Source organism: Rattus norvegicus, chromosome 15 (assembly GCF_021556685.1).
Source record: "Rattus norvegicus strain SHRSP/BbbUtx chromosome 15, alternate assembly SHRSP_T2T, whole genome shotgun sequence".
Lineage (NCBI taxonomy): Eukaryota > Metazoa > Chordata > Mammalia > Rodentia > Muridae > Rattus > Rattus norvegicus.
Genome location: NC_141548.1, coordinates 102,600,356 through 102,618,120, shown reverse-complemented (window position 1 = coordinate 102,618,120; position 17,765 = coordinate 102,600,356). Strand labels below are relative to the sequence as shown.

General features: G+C 43.6%; 1 protein-coding gene across 1 annotated transcript in view; it reads right to left on the bottom strand.

Annotated features, from left to right (window-relative positions):
- Positions 1-3,108: 3,108 nt before the first annotated feature.
- The window catches only part of Hs6st3 (heparan sulfate 6-O-sulfotransferase 3), a 710,291-nt gene continuing 695,634 nt past the window's right edge, over positions 3,109-17,765 (bottom strand). Inside the window, 1 exon segment of the mRNA NM_001271404.1 lies at positions 3,109-4,159. Coding sequence (NP_001258333.1) covers positions 3,451-4,159 — 709 coding nt within the window. The 3' untranslated portion in view covers positions 3,109-3,450.

The window sequence follows — 17,765 nt, the reverse complement described above, 5'->3', positions numbered from 1 at the left end:
TCAGTAACTTATAGTTTTCCTTAAGTGTTGCCAACATTGATTGGTAAGGTTATCAGTTATTTTCTCCAGTATCAAGAGTAGGCTTCCAGGAAAATGGAAGGAGGCAAAAAAAAAGTGTCTGTCTTAGTCCATAACAAAATGTGAACAAATCTCTCTCTCTCTCTCTCTCTCTCTCTCTCTCTCTCTCTCTCTCTCTCTCTCTCTCACACACACACACACACACACACACACACACACACACACACACACACACATCACTGCAAAATACGAACGAACAGACACACCACACACTGTGAAATGTGAAGAGGCAGACAGATAGACAGATACAAACATGAAATCTCATAATATGTAAACAGAAACCCCCTATACACACGCACACACAGCAAAATGTGAACAGACACACCACATATTGTAAAAATGTGAATAGGCAGACAGACAGACAGATAGACACACATATGAAATCTCATCCTATGTAAATACCCCTTAAACATCTCAAAAATGTGAACACACACACACACACACACACACACACACACAAACATATATAAGCCAATCTACTTTGTTGTGCTTCTTCTGCCAAGAGAGGGAGGGAAGAAATACCTGATTGGGAACTGGTGGAGTCACGGGAAGTGGGCTAACCTAGGAATTGTTCTTCCTCTTCTAAGACTTTGGAAATCTATGCAGTTAGAGTTGAAGTGTTTTGGGGCATAAGACTTCCCACGCATCCTTAGCTTCCTGGGCCTACCACTGCCGTTGCTGCCTGCAGCAGAACCATCATGGAGCTGTACATTCCATCTCCAGAGAACCTACTACATCCCACCTCTACATTTCTGTCAATACAGGACCCTGGGGACAAGACCACCGTGATGCTCCCGAATGGAACCATACGGATGAGGAGGCCATGCTAGCTAGTCTTTCCAATTCACATAGCACTGGCCAGAGGGTAACACAGAGATGGTGTCTCCTCACATCATCTTGCTCTCTGCTCTCATCTGGAGGGAAGGCCATACCGCGTGCATCTAGCAGTGAGGTGTCAGCAAGCTTTTTGATATAAGCCCCAAGGAATAGTGTGAAGGTAGCAGGGGCTGCCTCCAAGAAGTCCTTGCCAAAATGTACAATAGGTTTAAAAGAATCAATCTGACGCTTTCTAGCTTATTTTGATTTTCCACTTGAAATAATACTGAAGGTGTGTGTGTGTGTGTGTGTGTGTGTGTGTGTGTGTGTGTGTGTGTATGGAAGAGACACACTTTTTAGGTTTCCCTTTCTGGCAGACCACTGGATCTTAACAGCTGGATGTACTCCCATCCATGCCTGCTGTCCCCTTCCCTTCCACTTCTTCTAAAGCCAATCATCATAGAGAGACATGCATATGCTTTAAGAGGTCTCATCTCCACCAACTAAATAGCCATAGTTAATTGTCCACTTTAAATTTAGATTTGTGTGCAGCTCAAAAGTTACAGTTGCCAAAGAAGTTCTCCATCTCTCAAAGCTCACTAGTGCAATGGAGATGAGAGGAGACTCATCCTGAGGAGAAGGGCAAGTGTAATCTCATTGCTTTATGGATCAGGAACAAGTACTTCAGACTAATAACATTCATCTTCTGGTATAAACGGCAGGAAGATCTACACTACATGTGAACCACAACGTAGATATGGATCATGTGCTGTGTGGACAGTCATGTCTGTCTTGTGATTTCCATGGAAACCTCATTCCATCTGTGGTCTTCATTTTCTCAGTCAGATAATGAAGACTAGCAATATCTACCTGGTTAGTCTCAATGGATTCACGGTGTAGCATGGGGCTTCTCTTAGAACATGACACAAGAAGGCCATCCAGTGATGTCATTTCCTGCGGTACAGTAGATGCCAATCACAGTGAGAGAGATACCAAAGCCACTTCTCCACTGGAATCTACAAGAGCATGGCTCCCCTGCATCAGGCACTCCATAAATACTGGGGCATGATGGCTTTTCAACCCCAGAGAAAGCATTCTGAAAGGCTGAGAAGTGGCTTATGTAAAGCTGGCTTAAACATCCAACATAAAGGACATGAACAAAATGGGCTTCCGGATCTGATTTAGGGGTCACAAGCCTTTGACCTTCAGCTGTTTAAAAGGATTGATCTTATCAATGTGTTGTAAAACTCTACCCTCTCTGATCTTCTGGGTGAATGTGAGCTGAAGACTTCCTATTACCCCCCCCCCCTTATTCCTTTCCAGAGAAGTGATTGCTGCTGTGAATTGAAAGGGCAACATCAAGGAGCCTAGGCAATGCAGCATATTTTTGGTCCAGTTTTGTACACAGTAGCTTGGTTCTCTGGTTGTAGACATAGAACAGGCAATGATCATGTAGGAAGATAGTGGTTTAGAAACACTTGCAAATGTGAGGTCCTTCTGAACCCCTGATATAATGGTGTCGTGGATGCCAGATGAATCTCCTGGTCCCATTCATTTATTGACCTGGAATGTATTACATGTACTCATTGTTTTAATTCCTGTCCTTTAAGACAAGTTCTTTGACAACATCTTTTCTTTTGTGATAGCAGAATTATGAACCTGGCTGAGAAGGTATCTGCTTTGTAAAGGTAAAAGTCTACCATCCTTTCAACAGCTAAGGTCCTAAAGCTAGTTTATAACTGGAGGGGTTTCTCCTGATTTCCTTGTTCTCCCGCTCTCCTAATTGTTTTAATTTATTCTTTATCTGGAAGATTTGCTGTAGTGAAGTGCAGTCTTGTTGGTCATTACTAATGGAGTGTATTTCCCGAGATGTCCTGCCAGTGTTCACTTCTCAGGGCCACAACCAGCCCTGCCTTGTGTCCACTCCTTGTTCCCTAAAAGGTAAAGTGGACATGTGGTTTTGGGCTTTGACCTCAGAGGTTGTAGTTTAGTGGTCTCTAACTATGGTCAATATTACAGCCATCTTGTTTTAAAACAACTGTAGAGACAAACCATGTTAATCATGATTTTAACCTCATGTGAAAGATTCCCAAATTCAAAACTGGGTGACAGGATCATCCAAGGACAAAAGGCTCTTTCTCTCTTTCTATAAACAGACCAAAGTCCTGTGGGGCAAAACATGCTGCGCTCAGCCAAGCATCCAAACCATGGTTTTGGTTTCCTGTGTGCTTCTGTGGGTTCCAGGTTCCTAAATTGACCCACTGGGAGTGGCAAAGATACTACAAGCTTTCTCCTTCTGGAAGCCTCTTTCCTGACCCCCTCTACAGTGGTCTGTCAGATATATTTACCCCCACCTAATACCAGTGATCAGAAAATGTCTAGAAAAGAAGGAGAAATCTCCAGCTGGATTGAAAATGAAGACAAAGAGGAAGCAGGTGTCTAAATTAAGTCACATAAAGCCAGGGGTCCTCATCATGGCCCAACCTTTTCCAAGTAATCCAAGAGAAGGAGGAGGTGCCTGCTTATCTCCCTTCATAAAAAGGAGCAGGCAGAGGGTCACCATCTAACCACCTGGCTGTTGTAGTCCTCAGTGACAGTCCCCTCTATGGCCCTATCCTCTTTGGGCCACCGATGTGCTCTGTGCTCTCGATGCAGCCTCCGCTCCTCACGCCTCTTTTGTCGGTCCCTCTGGTGCTCTAGCTGTTTGGTGTGGTGGTAGCGTTGCTGAAAGAGATCCTTTGCATACTCATAAAGCTGCATGTCCAGGAAATTCAACTCCTCAATGTGCTGATGGGCTCCATCATTGATGTCCACATTGGAAGCCCGTGTGATGTTGAACTGTGTGAATGGAGAAATGAACTTCAAGTTGAATGTCCTCTCAAAGAGAAACTGTGTCTTCCTCTGGAATTCAGTAAGCCCAAAGAAGGCCATGTTCTTTAGGTTGTTCTTAGCACTCTGCAGTAGGATGGTGTTGCGCTCACTCTCATTCATGAAAGTCAAGTTGTAGCAGCCCACTAGGCTGAGGTCAGCCAGCATGCGGACTTGGCGGTTGTTAGCCAGGTTGTAGCTACAATCCATGAACTCCCGCAAGCTGACCCCAGACCAGTCATCCCCAGGATAGCAGGTGGGCAGCTCATCTGGGGTGGGGCTTCTTCCATCACACATATGGAGAGAGGTTTTCCATGTGGCCCCTCGTTGAACGTGTTTCCATTCACTCAGGTAACGTGACACCGGGTCCCGCAACATTGTGATGTAGTAGAAATTCCTGGAAGAGATTAGAGGAGAAGGTCAGTGGTTGATAGCAGTCACGATTCATGAATCCGTGGGATTTATGAATCTTTAGTGTCTATAACAGTGCTGAGTGGATGGGCTCTACTGCCAAATGCTCAAGGGGCATAATTGGCCTGAATTTGTGCCGACAGGATCTACGTGTTGTATTCCCATCCTGACTCTTCAGGTGTCAGTGTTAACTTTATGGAGACTTTTCCACCCTGAATGTGGATGGGGTGGGTGGGAGCCAAGTGAATGCTTCATTCACTCATTCATTTCTTCAGCAGTCAGTCTGGGTAAGTACCGCTGGCTTCAATAGGTTACATTTAGAGTAAACATGTACACCCATCTGAAGTGGGAAGGTTTTACCCATTATCTGTTTTATTTGAGCCTTACAGCAATCTTTTGTACTGTGTGTATTGTGTGTATGGAAAACATACAAAGTCATAGAACCAAAAATTACGAGATAAAATCCCTAATTCTTCTTCATCTTTTCTCATGACATTGCTACTCCGATTATAAGCCTTGAAGGGGAGAGGTTAGGTGCCCATCACACCCTTGTCACTTGAGGTACTTAAGAAGAGACTTGAGGTCTGTTTGTCAAAGAAGCCACAGAAAAGACTCTTCATAAGAACAGGGTACACATGAGCCCTCTGAAACCCATTTCTGAAACCCTGCTTTTCCCATTACCTTTCCACAGAACCCAGTTTGATCCCAAGTCAGCCCCAGCCCAGCCCTTTCTCATTGCTCCAGACATGCTCTAGGAATCATATTAACTCAGATTTCTCTGGGGACACAGATGTGGTTTCCATAATGCTCTAGGAGAACTTCAGGCAGCCCCAGCAGAGTGCCTTGCATGCTTCCAAGTGGTCAAAAGTGGACTGCTATGCCCTGAAGGGAAGGAGAATTGTGCATACACTCTGCTTGGCACCCAGAGGAGAAAACACAGTCACATGAGCTTCATCTCAGTGTGTGCTCTTTGAAGAAGCTTGAAATAAAGTAAGCAGATATTTTGACATGGGCTATGCGCGCGCGTGGGCGCGCGCGTGCACACACACACACACACACACACACACACCACGATAGATAGATAGATAGATGATAGATAGATAGATGATAGGTAGATAGATCAATAGATAGATGATAGATATAAAACAAGTGATAGATGCATAATGAATACATAGATGTGATAGATAGGTTATTGGAAGATGATCGTTACATGACAGGAGATGTGATAGATATATGATAGATAAATAGGTGACAGATTATAGTTATATAGATATAGATGATACATAAATCAATGACAGGTGAAAATAGCTGGTAGATACTTAGACAGTAGAAAATCTATTAATAATACCTTAGCTGCCACTGCATCGTGTTTATTTTGTCAATCTCTGTAATCGAGCAGCTATAGTTTTATTATTTATTTAGACATAAAAGGCAAAGTCCAGCCCTATTTCAAATAAAGGCTGTCTCTTTGTAAAACTGAGAAAAGACAGGAGAGGTTCAAAATGCCTCTGCCTTTCTGTGTTGTCACAGCACTCTTCCCCACTGTGGCTGCAGGTGGAGACCTTCACTTCAAGGAGAAGTCTAAGACTTGGTAAGATGTGCCATGACAAACTCCGAACAAATTGCCTTTGGTGGGGGAATGTTATCACTGCTTATAAAATTTTGAAGAGAGAAGACAAAAACTAAGTCACATTTTATGTTTATAAGAGCTCAGTGTCAACCAAGAAGATAATGGAAACAAACCCCACAGCAAGTCAAACCCATGGAAAATAAGAAACTAGTAATTTTTAAGCAACAAAGCCCAGAGGTGCTCGGTGAGTGTCTGAGGAAAGGAAAGTACAGGAGGCTGATGTGCAATTAACAGAAATTATTTACTCAAGCCACGTGCTCTCCTATACCACTTACTCAAAGTATCTTTCAAGACCGGGGCAAAGTTTTTTCAGTTTCGTCTTACATTGCAATGATAAATGTTTTATTTAAATAAACATACTTAAATGACTGGGTGCAATTTTTTTTTCATAGACTAACACTGTAAAATGCCTTGCATGCTTTCAAGTGGTCAGAAAGTGGCCATCCCTGAAGGAAAGGAGACTTGTGCAGTGTGGCTACCCTTTACTTGGCACCCAGAGGAGAGTCAGATGAGCTTGATCTGTATTAACGTGTCCTCTGAAGAAGCTTGAAAAATGAAGTAAGCAGATATTTTGACATGGATACACACAGAATAAATATGTGATAGATAGATAGATAGATAGATAGATAGATAGATAGATAGATAGATGGATGGATGGATAGATAGATAGATAGATAGATAGATAGATAGATAGAGATGGGTGATAGATGATAGATAGATAGATGATAGGTGATAGATAGATGATAGATAGGTGATAGATCCACAGTACTGATAATGAAGACATGAGCATACACTAATTCTTTTTGTTTTTATTTAGTGTTGAATAAGTATTTGAGAAGAGAAGAGATCTTCAAAGGTAGTAAGTTACAGAACTTGGATTTAATCGGATCTCACTCCTGGAGAACTCTTCCTTTGTCATGACAAGAAAGAAAGCTTCTGGAAGGAACATTCAACTTAGAGCTTGATCTGATTGGCCAAGATAAACTAGATAGAAACTCTTTACATACTCAGTTATAAGAACCAAAGCAAATAGTTTGAAGATGAGGTATTTTTATTCTGATCTTTACAAATAATTGATGAAGTATTTGCTTTTTCTCAGTGCAGATCCTTACCAGTAGGTAAGCCAGATGGTTTGGAATGTGCAAAGGAAGCTTCAGAATCTCACCCAACACTCAGTCCCTTTAACTCTAGAAGGAGAATTTCTCAAATCTGCCACAGGCACTCCAGCCTGCACCTGGCACTGCCTGTCACCATGTTTCACAACTTTGTCATTTCACATGATGGAGAGATGATGCCCCAGTGGAAGAATGTGTCCTCAAGTGTTGGAAGAGAATCAAGAAATGCATGAACATGGCTTCCAAGTTTCCATGGCTTATCAAGTTTAACCCAGAGTGGGTTTCGTTGACCCCACCTGAGTGTCAGGGCTCACAGGGAGCCATTGCTGACCAAGCTCAGCCCAAGGATTTCCTCGACTGCAGCTGAGGTTAGATGAGCTTGCTTTGTGCCTAATGTGGGACTGCTTGATGGTTCACTCCCACAGCAGAGTGATCTTTATTCTGCAAATAATTTTATAGTAACTCTTATAAATATGGTAATAAGGATGTAACTCAGGGGATTTCTTTGCCAAACACACCAGGGTAGGAGAATTTAAATTATAAAGGTGTTCAATTGAGACAAATTAGAGTACAGATGGAATATTATTAGCTTTCCCATTAGTTAAAGCAACTAGAAGACATTCAAAAGTATCTCAACAACAGCAAGACCCAATGACAGTAAGATTCAAGTTCTGGTATCTGCTTCAAATCTTATATTAACAACATTTTAAAATGTAACAGAGTTGGGGTGGGGTGTGGAGGTCAGAATTCCAAAGTTAGTGATATCAAGACCCAAGAATGAATTATGAAGGAAATGCTCTGATCTTATTTGAGGATACTAGACAACCGAATTTTTAGTAATTGCTTTACTAGATACTAAAGTGGATACATGATCTTAAAGTAAATTTAAAACATGATCTTACATTCAAACTTAACTATTTAACTTCATAATTAATAATGCCTAGGGTTGTTTATATGATTAAAGTAAATCCCAGACATTTTTGAGATTTCTTAGACAAAGGAGTCAACTTATAAATAAAATTAAATCTGACACTGAGACATAAATTTATCATAGAATTCCTGCACCCATGCTTCAGGGACCACTGGGGGAAAGGGGCAGAAATACAGTAAGAACCAGAGGAACAGGAAATTTGTTGAGATTCTGTCTGTTCTAAGAGTATTAGAAAAGTTACATTCGTGGAGTTTCACCAACATGGCTGAATGCTCACAAGCTCAAAGGAATGCTGAGAGCCTTCCTAGGAGAGAACACGACAACTGCTCATCCACTACCAATGCTCAGCCCTGAAAACACAAGGAGAAGTGATGTCATATAGGCTGAGCAGATTGTACTCTATAGCAGTGCACTCACACACACACACACACACACATACACACACACACTCACATATACACACATACACACACTTACACACACATACACATACACACACTTACATACACACACATATACACACACATACACACACTTACACACACACTCACACACATACACACATACACACTCACACACACACTCACATAGACACACACATTCACATGTACACACACACAGACACACACGCTTATACACACACTCAAACTCACTCACATACACACATTTACACGCACATACACACACTTACACACATATACACACTTACACACACTCACACACAGACACACACATACACACTCTCACACATACACACACACTCACACACACATTCACATATACACACACAGACACACACAGACACTCACACTATGCTTATACACACACTCAAACTCACTCACATACACACACTTATACACACACTCACAGACACACACACATACACACACACAAACACACACACTCACACACACTTACAGACACACTCTCACACACACACTCACACACTCATACTCACACACAGACACACAGACTCATACACACATACACACTTACATACATACACACACATACACACTCACACACGCACATACACACTCACACAGTCACACACACACTTATACACACACATGATTAAATAAAAGGAGCTATAAATTTGAAAAAGAGCAAAGTAAATACATGGGGGAGTTTAAGGAGGAAAGGGAAGGGGGAAGTTATATGATCATATTATAATAATAAAAAATAATTTTTAAGGTACAATAAAAGGAACTAGAAGGACATTTGCTCTGATGTGTTCCAAGTTGTCCTAACTGGCACCTTTGGAAGCCAGAGGCTAACAGAATTTGAGAAGTGGTTTAGTCAGATTTACACATATATATTTCATCGGTTTTGTTCTGTAATGCCGCCAAAGTATGAATCAGAAAAAACTGTAAAAATAAAATTATAGAATTGAAGGATGTCCAACTAATGAAGATAAAAAGCAAATTAATTTTTTATCATCTGTAAATTTTCTTTTCTATGATTTGCTTCTTTGACACATTCAAAATCTAGTAAATCTTCGTGAAATGCTGTCCGTGTCTGGACCGCACGCGTCTGACTTTAACAGAACCAAGCTCCCCAGCACTTGTCCCTTCCTGCTGTAGCTTTGATCTGGAATGGTTTCCTTTCCCCGGCTCCCATGTGACCACAGCCCAGTTCTCATCACAGTGGCTCTGGAAGATGGTGGAGCTTGTTAGAGAAAGCTAGCTCCTGGCAATATGTCCTGGGATGGGTGTGTCCTGGGATGGGCGTGTCCTGGGATGGGTGTGTCCTGGGATGGGCGTGTCCTGGGATGGGCGTGTCCTGGGATGGGCGTGTCCTGGGATGGGCTGTCCTGAGATGGGCGTGTCCTGTGATGGGCGTGCCTGTGATGGGCGTGTCCTGGGATGGGTGTGTCCTGGGATGGGTGTGTCCTGGAATGGGTGTGTCCTGGGATGGCTGTGTCCTGGGATAGGTGTGTCCTGGGATGGGTGTGTTGGAAATTGGGTCCCTTCCTGTTTCCCTGTTAACTTCCTACCCGCTGTACTTTGAGTAACTGTGTCCTCCTGATGCTCTCACCACCACATCCCACCTTCCCACAGGCTGAGAAGGAGCAGCGTAGCCAACAAGGGCTGCGACCACGGACACTGAGCCAAAATCAAAATTGAAGACTTGTTCAGGCACTTCGTTTTACTGACAGAAATCTAGGGCATCTCCCTGTGTCTGAACAATGGAAACTTGTTTTCTTCTGCTCCCGTAATTGTCAATTCCGTCTCCAATAAAATTCTTCATTTTTGTGGGATGTGAAACTTTGGTTTTTAAGCCTACTTGTTTAATAGTGGATTAGAACATACCAGATGTCTTGAAATGATAGAGGGAGGTTAGCCCTGGGCCTGTGGTGGCCATGATACAAAGGCCTCTCATTGACTTCTGTTCCTTTAACTCCATTGCCACACCTAGACTGAATATTCTCCTTCAACCCCCCCCCCTCAACTCCTTCCCCTCACTCCCTCCATGTCCCCCCCCCCCATCTCCTTATTTGCTGATAGCTTGCTAATCCATTTTCCTTCTTTCACCTAACTAGACATTCATATACAACCCACCAAACATTGAGCCTTTCCTCCCTCACATAAGCACTGTGGCTAGGCACTGGGGAATCTCTGGGATTAAAGATATTGTTCCCATAGAGACTTTAGGCACCCAGTTATTTTGATAAAGATGTTCTAAATACCAATGAAGGGGCAGATCTGCCAATCTCCTTGAGCTAGAACGGTTCTTAAGAAATGTAACTCCACCTTGCTGACAGTGTCTTTCCCACAGAGCTTCTACTTACCACCCATTTCATCGGAACGTGGGTGAATTCACTTATGAAAGTTTGGAGTGAACTTTTTAGAATTGCCAGGCATGTAGCCCCAGGACAATAATGACAGATTCATGGGTGCACAGAAAACTCGGGAAATGGATGCTGTTTTCAGTTCAGTAATTATTTTACTTGATCATAAGCATATGGTGCAGCATGGTTTATTGAGGTTCCAAGGCAACAGAACACACATTTTTCAATGTTCTCATATTAAAGCATTCTAAATACAACACAGGAGAACTGCTTTCTTCTTTCACATCGAAGAGGTTCACTCTTTCCTGTGCTCATCTCTGCTGGCTTAAGTTAGGGCTCGCACCCCCTTCCCTGGACCTTTCTGCCTAGATTGCTTCTTTGCACTACAGAGGTAGGTTTCATGAAGAGATGCGTCGTGGCCATCTCCCAGACTTCAACTGCCTTTCTGAATAACACTCATTGTACCTTATGCCTCAGAGCATGCGTTTGGGTAACTAAGGCCAATGTTGCCTTTAATAACTATGCCTTTTACCCTCTCACATAAAACAGGTTTCCTTTATTTTTAAAGGCGAAAATGTGCATGGAGAGTAGAATGATGTAAACTCGATTTTGTTGGTTGAGACTGAGAAGGACATCAACACAGACGAGGGGCAAAATGTTGACTATTTCTCATACAACAGCTAATTAGTAACAATTTGGTTTATTTTATTTATTATTAAAATAATTCTTTTCTTCCAACTGCTTTAAGAAAGTATTTCACATACAAGTTAATTGTATAAATTGTTCCTTTTTCTTTTTCTTTTTTTTATCTTTATTAACTTGGATATTTCTTATTTACATTTCGATTGTTATTCCCTTTCCGGGTTTCCAGGCCAACATCCCCCTCCCCTTCTATATGGGTGTTCCCCTCCCCATCCTCCCCCCATTACTGCCCTCCCCCCAACAATCTAGTTCACTGAGGGTTCAGTCTTGGCAGGACCAAGGGCTTCCCCTTCCACTGGTGCTCTTACTAGGCTATTCATTGCTACCTATGAGGTCAGAGTCCAGGGTCAGTCCATGTATAGTCTTTGGGTAGTGGCTTAGTCCCTGGAAGCTCTGGTTAAATTGTTCCTTTTTCAAATAGTCAGTGATTTAATTGGTACATGCTTATCAACAGTTTGCTGTGTGTAAAAAAACATTTCTGAAAGATGTGGAGAAAATGACTTTAAAATGCCCTCAAGTATTGATGACTTAGGCGTGCTAGGCTAGAAAATTATATTAATTGACAAGTTATAGATGAAAGGAATGGACCAAAATATTTAAGAATGTTCTCTGGACCTTGAAGAGTGACTCAAGTAGCTTGTCTAGGCCATGGGGCTCATGATGTGGATTCATCAATGTTTGCTTGTATATAATGGATGGTAGCGACTGTAAGCTTGCCCTTGGTGTTGAAACCAAAATGTCCCAGGCTCTGAATCACACTTATGTTAAAATCATAAAAGCAATGCCTTCGAAAGAAAGATTCATTTAGCCATAGCCATTAGAGACTGGTTAAGTAGGTTAGAGGCACAGAAGACATTCTGAAGCCACAGAAGAGACCAGCTGAGCAAAGCTCCTGAGGGTGTGGCAAGGGGGAGGGGCTTCAGGACAGGCTCAAGAAACCAGACTTGATGACTTGGCTTCCTCTGCCTTTGGTAGCCTCTAGCTACACCTCCTTTCTCTTAGCTTCTATTTAATACTTCTCATTCGATACTGTGATGGAAGCAGAGTTAATATGGCGCAAGCGTGTAAGGAGGAGTGTAAGGTACTTGAATCACTTTGTCTGGAGTGACTGGAACAGCATGCACTGCTGTGTGAGGCAATGACTTGACACTTCAGTAAGAAAGCAAGGGAAAGAATTTACAAAATGCTGGGCTCCCAAATTTTAATGAACATATTCCTCCCATCTCTAGCTTAAACTATATAAAACCAAATAGCAAGATTACTGTCATAGCATCATACTTAATAAAAACCAAGTGAGTGGGAACACCTCTGCTTAGGCGTCTTCCTTATCAACCTCTGTCCTTGTCTCCCCAGCCAAGCTTGAGCCTTCCTATACACTGCCTGTAATTATAGCAGCCAGTGAGTGCCTACTAAGCTCACAGGCCTCCTTATAACCTGAAAGACAGAACCTGGCTTTGCCCTTCTTTCCCCCCAGACCCTGACTCACATGACCAAATGGATCATGGATGCTCCTTTGGCCAAAGTCTATGGAAGGAATAAATATACAAAATTTATCAGACACTGTTTTATTGATTTCTCGACTGTGTAAAATACATGGGAAACAAGAAATTTCTCCTTCCTTGTCTTGCCCTACAGTCTTTGATATGAGTGTTCTGTGTACTCAAGTTGTTCTAAGTCGGTGTCACCTAAACACCCAGAGCTGTGGTAAGGGACAGACTCGGGGTTGCTGAAGAGATTCTTGGTCTTTGCTGTGGGATAGGCATGCATGACGTGTCCATTTTCAACATGAGTTGACACGTGACTTCTAATAGAGACTCTTATCCCCCTCTGCCCTGCTATGTGCTGGGGTTGTTCAACATATTCAGAATGGAACCAGGTTTTCCTCTCTTTGGTGTCATATGTGCGTATGGGATGGCTGTTCTTCATGATCTCTGAATAGCATGATCTTCACAGTACTTCCAAGGATACCTTTGTCAATGAGCGCTTGGCAATCAGCCTGCCCTTTGACATGGCGATGAAAGGGTCCTTTATGTAAGCCTTGAAAGCAAGTTAAGGGATATAAAAATGATCTCAGCAAACGGGAAATTAGAAAGCATGATCGCCAAGTATCGTAATGACGAACCTTAGGAGGCCGACCATGGTGTTTGTTAGAGCGATGGCTTCCATGATGTCAGCACTGTGAGAGAATGGAGACACAAGCATGTTCCCTTGTCTCACACAGCATCCCCTCAGGATGGCCGCCATCCTGCTATCATCTCCTCCCTCACTGTGACTTACAAAACAGCCAGCCCCTTGGCCGAGGCACCTGTAATTTACTCACAGGTCTTCACTCTTTGAACTTCCTAACCAAGGTGTGCGAGGGGTGCCCAAAGAACTCTCTCCAGAGATGAAGCTCTGTACCCATAGTTCCCTGTGTGCCCACCCTGTCTTTAAAGCACAGTGCTACCGGAGTCAGAGGCGTGGCTTTATCAGCGCTTTGTATCGCTTTCCCCGGTAAGAAGCTCAATAGGGAATTGTTATAGACAAACAATATGGAACTCGTGAGACAGGAGAAATGAAGAAGATGAAAATAATATGTAATTACTTACTTCACGTAAAGCACAGTCCTCTCCATATATTCTCTCCCTCCCTCGCTTTCTCCTCTCTCTCCCCCTCTTCCTCCCTCCCTCCCTTTCTTTCTCCTCTCTCTCTCTCTCTCCACTTTTTAAGAATCTGAGCTCATTTAACCTGTTTTCATCTTTATTCCAGAAGGTGAAGGTGAGCTGTCTGTTTTATTTACTATTCTTCTATAGAATAGAATGTTCTTCCATAAAACCATAATGTTTGAGTTGTGCCTGGTTAATACACGGGAATGGTCTCTCCACTTTGCATAACTAAGCAGTAGAATTATTATTATTATCAATAATGCGATGAAAATCCCAAGCTATAACTACTGCGCCTATAATGAATCACAGAAGTAGAGTCTCCCAGTCAAGAGTATTGCACCTATCGCATCGTCAAAATCCCTGAATGCAGTTACCACCTGCAGTGCACATGACTTCAGGGTAGGATGGGAGGGCTCATCCACAAGGCCGATACTCTTGAGTTCTGATGTACACGGCCACCTGAAGCCAAAGGGAGCCGAGACCAGGCTCTGCCCCCTCCCTCTGGACAGTGTTCTACTGTGAAGAGGGACCTTCTAGGGACATTCCAGGACAGCCAGGTGGGGCTTCACGACATGCTAGTATGGCGACATTTTTTTTCCAAAAAGATTTATTCTTCACATAATGAGCAGCTGGGATATCAAATTAGAGACTCGACACGTGGGCTCCGGTCCCACTCTCCAGGGTTGCTGCATATTGAAGCTGGCATCTGGATCAGAGAGCCTTGAATCTCCCACCCATTATACTCCATGTTGGTCTTCAGAGAGTTAGCACTGGCTAACTTTAATTATGGGAAGCCACAGCCGCTAAACCAAACAAAAGTAGGAAATGGGAGGCCCCAGGACCATAGGTCATTCCAGTCGCTAACTCGTCCTTCCCTTGAGTAAGGGGATGCATTTATCAGTACGGTGGATTTTAAGTCCTGTCACGTCAGTTTCTTATATTGACGTGAACCTGTGAGCCTCAGACTCACTAAAATGCCACGATTTTCTGGTGCTTGTCACATTTGCTTTCATTGTACCCCAAGCGGCTGCCGCAAGCATAAATTTCAGGGAATGCACGTTCCACGGGCTTGTTTTCGCTATCTTGCCAGGCACAGATCCTCTCCGTGCAGTTTCAGATGTGCGGAGGAGGGTCCTGCTCTCATGCATTATTCAGAGACTTCCGGGATTGCTCGGTTCAGAGGCGCCCTGCTTTGCCCTGCGTCCCTGGGATTTGGGCGTGAGGACTTCTCTAGGCGGTCTGCGGAGCTGTGGTTTATGCATGCGGGTATCCACCTGGAGCCTTGGAGCCGCCCTGGAGTGAGATAAGGCCTCATTCAGTCTCCCTAGCAGCTCTAATCCCAGCCGGACCAAGCTGAACAGCAGATAGTACACTCTGATTGTGTTATCGGCCTCAAGTGTTCAGCCGAGCACTCGTTTTTAGCTAATTTCTCAGGCGCTGCTTTTAGGGAATGTGAGAACTACACGCGGTGGGAGCGATGAGGTGTCCATTTGTGATTCCTTGGTGCTGGCCAATTTGGAAAGGAAAAGAAGTGAATCAGGGTATTTAAGAGCCAGGCACATGTTCCAATATTTAGATCCACATTTGACAGCTTTGATGCAGATTGTCCATAAAAAATCACAGGGTTTTATTTGAAAAGAAGAAGAAAAAGAAAGGAGAGGGGAGGGAGGGAGGGAGGGAGGGAGGGAGAGAGAGAGAGAGAGAGAGAGAGAGAGAGAGAGAGAGAGAGAGAGAGAGAGAGATCAGCTCGGTCTAGATTTTTGCCTTACACATACTGTTTGGTTCTTACATATTCTGCACCAGGGCTCCATGACCGCTGTAGCATGTTAAGCAAAGTTACAGAGTCATCCACACCAGATCCTTTCCGGTCCTACCCGGTCCTACCCTGCAAAGCAAGCTCTCTGGAGGACTTTCCCAGACAATGACTAGGTGGGAAGCTGACTAGAAATGTGTAGAGTTCATGTGAAATGAAAATCCATACCAGCAGCAATACTGGGTAGCATTTCCTGAGTGGGCACTCTGTCCAACTGTGGGCCAGTGTTTGCAATCCGGAAAGCAGCTGGTTTTGACAAGCTCTTCCCTCGCCTAGTCAGAGGCTGCTGAGACGATTCTGTGTGGGTCTAGACATGGCCCAGGCTTGGTTGAACTCAGAGCTCTAAAAGGGTCGCTGGAAAGATTTGTGTTTGCCTGTGGTGAGGTCACAGAGGACCTGGGCCAAGCAGCACCGTGCAAGGACAGGGGGACCAAGCTCAGAAGAGGTAAAGGACTTCAGTGTCCAGGGGGTCCTCCAGATCCCTAGAACTCTGCACAATTCATTGGAATGATTTTCCCAGGTCAACAAGTCCCATGACCCCATACCATTGTCTCACAGACTTACACCAGCGGAAAGGACCTTGGAGAATGCAGGGAATTGATGTAATAGCGTCAGCTTTTAATTTTACCAAGGAATCCAGAGGCCGATGCTTCAGTAATGCCATAATAGTAACTAACGCATGCTTGGAGATGACTGTGCAAGAGAATCGGTGCAGAGATCCTGCAATATCATGGCTTTCTTCTGGACTTAATGTAAAGTCTCCTCCCCTCCCCTCCCCTCCCCTTCCTACTCCCCCTTCCATCACATCTCAAAATGCTGCCAAGATTCAGAACAGTGTTTTACAACGCTGGCTGCATTCTAACTTGACTATTGCAAGTCCTTCCTCGGGGAAGAGAAAATCCAAAGGAAACATGAAATTCCGCTCATTTGGACGAAGTGTGAGCACGTCCTTTTGTGAATGTTGGGAAATTCCATTGAGATGCAGGGAGAAGAAAACACAGGAAGACCTAGGCTCCCATTCCGAGCCACCTGCTTTCCACCATGGCCTGGGCGAGTGGCTGGAAGGGGAGGACACTGTTCTCCTCCATCTTATTTCCTTGACTAAATAAACTGTAAATGAACCCTTCATGTGATCAAGGGAAGTATTCAACCACACAGGGAATCACAAAGGGCGCAGAGAACCTAAATACCTGAAAGACCGACATATGCAGATTTTACACTTACGGTCCCCACTTTCTCCTCATGGAGAAAGAGCCACGTAAGCTGCTCAGACACAGGGGATTTGTAAATATTGAACAACTTATGATAATGATTCTTAAGTCTAGAGTGCTTTGTTATTTGCATAATTCTTTTAGTTTTCAAAACACTTTGCTCATTCTTTCCTTTTGTCCTCAGGTTGTGAGTATGTGAGAGAAAGCCACGGACACACTCAGTCCACACGGACACAAGATGAAGCTGGCCAGAGAAGTGAAAGGATTTTCCTAAGGTTGAAAATCAAGGAGTAGTGGTGACAGAACTCCCTGTCCCTCTGTCATCTCCTACACTGGCTTACCCTGTCATTTGAGCATATCTGTGATCATGTTATTCATGACAATTGCTCAGCTAGGTCACTGGGGCATACTGCATATGGGACAGACAGAGCAGACGCAGTTTGAGTTCAAGGTCACTTGAGGTCATTTGTGACTACCCCACTTCCTTTTCTTTGCCGCCAAAGGAAAACTCAAGATTTGCATTATGTACATACACACATATATGCACAAACACATACACACATGCACACAAACACGCACACATGCACACACATACACACATGTACACAAACACGCATACATGCACACACATACACACATGTACACAAACACGCATACATGCACACACATACACACATGTACACAAACACGCACACATGCACACACATGCACACACATGCACACACATACACACATGCACACATACAAGCGCACA